This window comes from Bicyclus anynana, chromosome 6 (assembly GCF_947172395.1).
Source record: "Bicyclus anynana chromosome 6, ilBicAnyn1.1, whole genome shotgun sequence".
Classification (NCBI taxonomy): Eukaryota; Metazoa; Arthropoda; class Insecta; order Lepidoptera; family Nymphalidae; genus Bicyclus; species Bicyclus anynana.
The window spans coordinates 10,784,815-10,793,051 of record NC_069088.1 but is presented as its reverse complement, the minus strand read 5'-3'; the positions used below and the strand labels follow the sequence as shown (position 1 = coordinate 10,793,051).

General features: G+C 34.4%; 2 protein-coding genes across 2 annotated transcripts; one reads left to right on the top strand and one right to left on the bottom strand.

The window, feature by feature from the left end:
* The first annotated feature begins 3,306 nt into the window (after nucleotides 1-3,306).
* On the top strand, nucleotides 3,307-6,413 carry LOC112056630 (ribose-5-phosphate isomerase). The gene has a single exon (XM_024097082.2). The coding sequence runs from the start codon at nucleotides 3,551-3,553 to the stop codon at nucleotides 4,355-4,357; it is 807 nt and encodes a 268-aa protein (XP_023952850.1). The 5' UTR covers nucleotides 3,307-3,550; the 3' UTR covers nucleotides 4,358-6,413.
* LOC112056631 (uncharacterized) lies at nucleotides 6,170-8,000 on the bottom strand. The gene is made up of 3 exons (XM_024097083.2): nucleotides 7,803-8,000; nucleotides 7,334-7,706; nucleotides 6,170-7,252 (listed from the first exon to the last, which is right to left on the bottom strand). The coding sequence occupies exons 1-3, from the start codon at nucleotides 7,803-7,805 to the stop codon at nucleotides 7,089-7,091; spliced, it is 540 nt and encodes a 179-aa protein (XP_023952851.1). The 5' UTR covers nucleotides 7,806-8,000; the 3' UTR covers nucleotides 6,170-7,088.
* Nucleotides 8,001-8,237: the final 237 nt, after the last annotated feature.

Genomic DNA, 8,237 nt, shown 5'->3' with positions numbered 1-8,237 from the left:
AAATTAGAAAATAAATAATTAAATATCTATATCTAAACTTCTTAAATATCTATATGAAAGTAAGTAAATAATTAAATATCTATATGAAAGTAAGTAAATAATTAAATATCTATATCTAAACTAATACCTACTACAAAGAGGAGTTTTTGAGTTTTGAATATGCTCCGAAACTACTGGGCAGATTTGAAAAGTTCTTTCATGAATGGAAAGCTACATTATCAACAAATAACACGGACTTTATTTTATAATTAGAAAGTAAATAATTAAATATCTATATCTAAACTAATACCTACTACAAAGAGGAGTTTTTTAGTTTTGAATATGCTCCGAAACTACTGGGCAGATTTGAAAAGTTCTTTCATCAATAGAAAGCTACATTATCAACAAATAACACGGGCTTTATTTTATAATTAGAAAGTAAACAATTAAATATCTATATCTAAACTAATATCTATTACAAAAAGGACATGTTTTGTTCGTTACTTTTGAATAGGCTACGAAAGTACTGGGCAGATTTGAAATCTTTCACCAATGGAAAGCTACATTATCAACAAATAACACGGGCTTTATTTTATCCCCGTATTCCCGGGGATTATCTCCATTAGGTAAAAAATATGTATTTAAAAAAGAGCTTTCACTTAAAATGTTTCACTTTCATTAACCTCAAAAGACATTAATTAATTTATAATACCTACATGAAACCCTTATTGGAATATTCGTTTCAAGTTCAGTACCTATTCTATTTACAGAATAGATATATAAATGCTAAAAAAAGAGCAGAGACTCGATATCACTCTCAAAAGAAGTCGAGAATAAAATCTTTTAAAAATAATAATTAACCGACCTCAAAGATGCGTAAAGGCCGCCATTGACGGTCAATTATTCTCACGTTTCTGAAAAGTAAACGGCAGTACCCACGCGGCATACTATAGAAGTCATGTACGCTGTGACCAACACACAATCAATAATTATAGTCGTGGGTGCTACAGAAACGTGAGAATAATTATTGACCGTTTGTGGCTAGCATTAGGTACTCTAAAAAGCGACAATATCGTACCTATGTCCTTTCTATTGATCCGCTATTAGTCATCTGTAAACAAGATATACCTACCTATACAATTTGACGGCCTCCGTGGCGCAGTGGTATGCACGGTGGATTTACAAAACGGAGGTCCTGGGTTCGATCCCCAGCTGGGCAGATTGAGATTTTCTTAATTGGTCCAGGTCTGGCTGGTGTGAGGCTTCGGCCGTGGCTAGTTACCACCCTACCAGCAAAGACGTACCGCCAAGCGGTGATGTCGTATAGAAACCGAAGGGAGTGCGGATTTTCATCTTCCTCCTAACAAGTTAGCCCGCTTCCATCTTAGACAGCATCATCACTTACCATCAGGTGAGATTGTAGTAAAGAATAAAATTTAAAAAAAATGTCCAATGTGTCATCATCAGCTAGCTCATTTTAACGGCTTACTACTAGGTCCAGTTATAGTTGAGAACGCTGCACTCGATATTGTAGACGAATACATAAATACCTAGGACATAAGATCCAGTTAGATAGGTCCAATTTCGAGAAACAGGTGAACCGCCGAATCCAACTCGACTGGGCTGAATTTGAGAAACTTCGCGACATCTTTTCGTGCGAAATTCCTCAGTGCCCGAAGACTGATCGAATCAGAAATGAGGAGATCCGCAGAAGAACCAAAGTCACCGACATAGCTCAACGAGTTGCGAAGCTGAAGTGGCAACGGGCGGGGCACATAGTTCGAAGAGCTGATGGACGTTGGGATCCCAAAGTGCTGGAATGGCAACCCCGCACTAGTAAGCGCATGAAGCGAGTCGCAGGGATTCGCTGGAGTCCCTAGTCCCTACAAAAGGCCCTGCAGTGGACGTCCATCGGCTTATATGATGATGATACTTAGTCCAGTCATCTTCCGTAAAGGCCGCAAAGAGTTAAGGAACTTAGGTCGACCTAAGGATCGCTATCAAATGTTAGAACTGAAATTTTCTAGAAGAAAAGCAATGTTTTGTAAGTATTTCATGACCTGATCCAGGAAGCGAACCCAGGACCTCATGATCCAAAGCATTATGCCAATGGGGTGTAAACCATACGAAACCTAATTACCTATATTATTTGTCAGTCCCTTTTCTTTTCACCCACAGGCCACCTTATTTTGATGATCTTTGGTAGGTGCTAAGTGCAAAGAATTACCGTGAAAATGTTACCCTAATACAGGGTACTTGACTCATATCAAAAATATCATCATCATTCATCATTATCAACCCATGTTCGGCTCACTGCTGAGCTGGATTCTCTTCTCAGAATGAGAACACCGAATCGGATTCGAACCCACACCTTCCGGAATTGGAGGCAGAGGTGATATATCCACTGGGCTATCACGACTCATCTAATATCAAAAATTTATACAATACGTATAGTACCTACTTGGAATAAGAACCCGAAATAATATGGACATTAATTAATAAAAAAAACTTATCGATTTCACAGAAGACGTAGTGTCCCTACCAATCATCTCGCCTTGGCGCCAAATTGAAACGGAAACAGTATCGATGGCGAAGTGGGGAACCGGAAACGTGGGAATGCTAAATCAAAACACATGAAAAACGGAAGGCATAATTCTCTCAGAAAAAAAAAATAGGTAAATTTTATTGGTAGTTAAAACTCTTTAATATTGGTAAAGAAAATTACACTTAGAGGCCTAAAAAATTAAAATCAAATCTAATCACTAAAATCCCAAATTCAGAGCAAGTTTAACCTTAATAATTGAGATTAAGGTTGAATTTGCAAATGCCACTTGAGTGCCAAGAAATTGTGTTTGGCACTCATTGAATGGGGACGTTTTTTGGTCGCTGTGATTAAATAGTGAATGCATTGTGCATTAAATTAAATAGTGAATGCATTGTGCATTCACTATTTAATAGGAGATCGATGGTCTAGCCCATTTTTGCAACGCGCGCTAAGGAACTTTGTTCAAATCTTTTTATTTTCACAAATTACATGTATTTGCCGGCATCTAAAACATGCATCGTGTTTATGTAAATCTTTAAAGCCTAGTTCGGACTTTACTATTTTAGTCGAGTACGAACGATTCTTGAGCGGTAAATCCAAAAATTGTTCGTACTCGACTAAAATACTAAAGTAATCTGAAAGAAAATAAATAAGAAAAATTAGAAGACTATGAAAATAATCTTTGAAAAACTTAAAGCGCCAGATTCCAGGGCCATAAAATATCTAATCTTCAAAAAAGATTTTGTTTTTTGTCTGTACTCTGTGATTTAAGTTTTTTTTTTTTTGTTGGTTTGTTTTGAATTTTGATAAGTTATCGCGAAATGATTGTTAATTTTTCGTAATACACTTTTGATTCCCGTTGTTGTAGGTACTTATCAGTTCAGATAATAGCGTGTTCCTATACGGAGTACTAAGTGCTACAATACAGAGAATAAAGCAAAGTGTAACATAGTAACAGAATATCAAATATTGTGTACATAACCTATAACCTTTACACAAGTTTCGCTGTAAAAATAGAAGATATTTATGCAACCTTTGTACTCAGTTCGTAATTTATATAATTTTGTTACATCTGAAAATCTTCGTTCAATAGTCAATTATTGTACAAAAGTAAAAATGTCTTTGGAACAAGCCAAACAAGTAGCGGCATATCGTGCGGTCGACGAATATGTAAAGAACAACAGTATTTTCGGCGTAGGAAGCGGATCTACAGTTGTCTACGCAGTACAACGTTTATCCGAGCGAGTTGAAACAGAAAATCTCCAAGTGATCTGCATTCCAAGCTCCTTCCAAGCAAAACAACTTATAATTAAACATAATCTTGTATTGGGAGAGCTCGACACTAATCCAGATATAGATGTCACTATTGATGGTGCTGATGAAGTTGATAACAATATGACACTGATCAAAGGTGGCGGTGGTTGCTTGTTACAAGAGAAAATTGTAGCTTCATGTTCCAAAAAACTTATTGTAATAGCCGACTACACTAAGGACTCTAAAAAATTAGGTGACCATTACAAAAAAGGCGTACCCATTGAAGTGATTCCTATGGCTTATGTACCTATTAAGAATAAAATTACATCTATGTTTGGTGGAGAGATCAAGTTACGCAATGCTGTAGCAAAAGCTGGTCCTGTAGTTACTGACAATGGCAATTTCATTCTCGATTGGATGTTTTCTAATCAAGACTTGGACTGGGAAAAGGTGAATGAATCTATCAAAATGATTCCAGGTGTGGTTGAAACTGGGCTTTTTGTCAAAATGTGTGAGAAGGCATACTTTGGTCAACCAGAAGGAACAGTTGTTGAAAGATCTGCATCTATTATTAATTAACTTTTAGTATCCTAATGAACAGGCTGGCGACAGGTGCAAATGTATTGTTTTAGCAAAACCGAAGACTGAGGGTTGGAAAAATTATTAATTGTTGTTAACTTATAAAATATTCAAGATAAATGTGTAAAAGTCTTGATCAGCTAGCCTATTCACTAATTTGGTCGTTATTAACCTACCTTTGTGGATATCATACACTAGGTACTAGGTTGTTAGTAGGCATCAAATGACATATGTCACATAGAATCTCAATTTCATATATGTCAATTGTCAACTAACATACATCAAAGTTAGTGAATTAGCCTTTTTTTTCTTTCTCTACGCCATGCAATGTACTTGGCACCCTTATGGAATGCTAAGATATTCATCGCTGATTAAAAGGCCCTACTCACACATCTGCCGCAGGGGCAATCTAGGGCGTAGGAGTGGGGATGACCCTTAATTGCATCCTTAATTGTGATGTGTGTAGGCATGCCAGGGCAATTTGGGAGGATGGCCCTGCGGCAGGGCGGCAGGGGCGCGAGACTATCCTTGATCCCTAAGTCGTCCCTGTCGTCGGTGCGTGTGTAGCGCGATTGGGGCAATTTCTCAGTCAGTTTGTCAGCAGCTGTCACACGGAGTGCACGTACAAACAGCGTAGAATCAAAATGTGTACTTTTATAATATTCATGTGGCATAACTGACTTCTTTTCTGTAGCCATTTCTTCACCCAGTATCTCCTTTTCCTTTTTTTTTGAGGTAGCACCACAGAAAGCGCCAAGGCTACTCCAATCTTTTGAGTGGTCGATAATATGGGTGCCATTCTCAATACGTGTGCTCAGCTCGGCTTATTCTGGAACACTGCACGGCAGGCAAGTGTGTAGAGATACTCCCGATATCGCCACAACCGCCGTGCACTCTAGATTGCCCCTGCGGCAGATGTGTGAGTAGGGCCCTTAAATCCATAATTTATATGATAAGGAAAATGATAAATCAGGATTTTGATTAAATTGATTTTCAAATAAATAATTGCTAATGTACTTTGTCTACTATCTTTATATAAAAAAGAAAAAAGAAAAATATTATTTATAAGTAAAAGTGAGAGAGGGTAACTTATACTTTTGGTGGCAGAACAACACAAATTATGATGCAACATCAAGTACAGCAATAACACCATTTATTATATTTATTCATTATATTGTTTGGAATAATACTGATCTTAAATTTAGTAAGTAAAAAGATTAGAAAGATGTACATCAATATAAAAATATGTAATCAATAATAACCATGACACTTTTAATTACATTTTAAAGCAGGATTTAGTGGAATATTAACACAGGTATTTCAGGTAATTTATATATTTTATATAATATACTATGAAACCACAAGATTCAATAAAATTAACTTTAATTTGTTGATTTTTTACTTGGATAGTTTGTACTTTTTTGTAATTTTTAAATTTATTGACTATTTTCAACATATTATCTGTGACTAAGTACTTGTTGTTGGGAAAATCAGTAAAATTTTGTTTATTATAATCACAAGATCCTGCAAAACATTTACAACTACACAAATTATGTATTTAAAATTATATAAAAATTGTATAAGCTGTAAATGAAGATTTTATCCAGGAAATATTTAAAAATAATTATTCACCTTAATGATTGTATAATCATTGTTATTGTTATAATTTATAAGTGTACATTTTAATTGCAAATCTGTTAAAAACATTGTTTGATACTATTATATTATTTATATTAAAATTTAATATTACAATGTAAATCAGGATTCTATCCAGGTAATATTTTAAAAATAACAATTTTTTTTTCTTAACATATATAACAGATAATTTTTGTTTGTATTCTTAAAACTGGAGTCCCATACTACATTTGCTCATATTACACGAGGTGAATATCATTACTAACAATAACCTAATATGCTGTAAATCTAAAAAAGAATCCATTGCAATGTTAAGATCTACTAATATGTGTTCCTGTCTCCATAATATTTAAATTTGTGCTAAAGAGTTAAATAACTATGTGGAATGTAAGTATCATCAAAATATACTTTTATACTATAACTGGTATTGTTTTATTGTTTCACAATTATTATATCTTTATCACTATGGTGCATTTTCTTCGTAATTTATACTTATTGAAAAACATTTGGTTTAGTTCTTAACTTATGATACAAATATGAAAGCAAGGTTCTATTTGTTTTGCCCTGAAATTTTCCATACTATTAATTAGGGTAAGTTCAATAAGCCTAACATGCATCTGAATGACGTATGTCGTGGCGAGAAATAGACAAAAGTAAACCAATAGTAGTGAAATCAGAATTATCGCTGTCTTTCATAAAGAGGGGATGGAAACTAGTTCTCCACCATTAGTCGACATTTTGTCATGTTATATGTCGTTGGTCGCATGCTATGCTTAGGTAACATAAATAATGTAAGGTACTTTCATAAAGTACTATACCAGAGTGGTTGAAGTAAATTATCAACACGGAACTAAAGCTGTGGGCATGACCTAATTCTGCAAACAAAGTATCATCACTATAATTTGACTCTAATAATGTTATTGTAAACTATATTTTGAAATGTATTAGGCCCTATTGAACACTACTTTATCCCAAAAGTAATATAAATAGATATTTTTATCAATACTTAGCATTTGATTCATAATCAAAGGCTACGTTACGATAGGTTCTTGAAATTCTATATTTTGTGCTACAAGAACAAATAAAAATAATAAAACTAATAAAGGCTTGTTTTTTTCATTATGCGCAAAAACTCCTCTTGGTTGATTTCACCATCACCGTCCCGGTCAGCTTCATCAATCATTTCGTGCAATTCTTCGTCTGTTAAGTTTTCACCTAATTCACGTGCTACTCGCTTAAGATTCTTGAATGAGATTTTACCTGGAAATTAAATCATTATCATAAAAAATATTACTTACCTCTTGAAACCATAATTTTTTGATAAAACAAGACATGAAATACCTGTCTCATCATCATCAAATAACTTAAAAGCCTTCATTATTTCTTCTTTCGTATCTTTTTCTGCCATCTTTACAGTCATAAGGTCTAGGAAGTCTTCAAACGAAACTTTACCGTCCCCTTTATCGATTTCTGCTATCATTTTTTTTATTTCCTCTTTCTTAGGCTCGAACCCAAGCGCTCTGATGGCTACCTTTAATTCCTTAGAATCAATTTTTCCCGTATTTTCGGTATCAAACAAATCAAACGCTTCTTTTATATCTCGTCTCTGCTCCTCTGATAACTCAAACTTGGGACCCGATTTCTTTCTTACTCCCGTCGGAGGCACATTAGTGGCAGTCGTGCCCTTTTTTTGGGAATTACTTACATTAGTTGTCTGCAAATGTAAAATTTAGCATTTGAACATTTAAACTGTTGCAAAGAAATCGATAATTTGTGTTGTTAGAATGTAGGAAATGATAAAGTAACGTACCATCACGGAAATACACACTACAAATTTATTGATTTAGAAACCAACACTTCTTGTTACTATTATGTATTTTATTTTAACACTTATAATATTTATAATATTGAATAAATTTAACAAATACAAATGAATTATTCATTTAAAATCTCGCGCATTTTTTTCACAAACTGGCATTTCGGCTCAGAATTCTAGCCTTTTGAGCTTAATATTTTTTTGTACACGGCTCTGCGTTCTAGCTGGAAGCGAGACGTACTTGTACCGAATCGTAAATCTATGTATTTAGGCTAGATGAATACAACAAACACTGTCTACATTAGAGATGTATGTCTAACTAGTAACTTTACCATGTTAGTTAGTGAATCTGTATGGTCATTGTACTAGACTATAATATAACTTTTGTCTGTACTCTGTGCCTCTCTCTCTGTGAAAATCCCGCTGCAT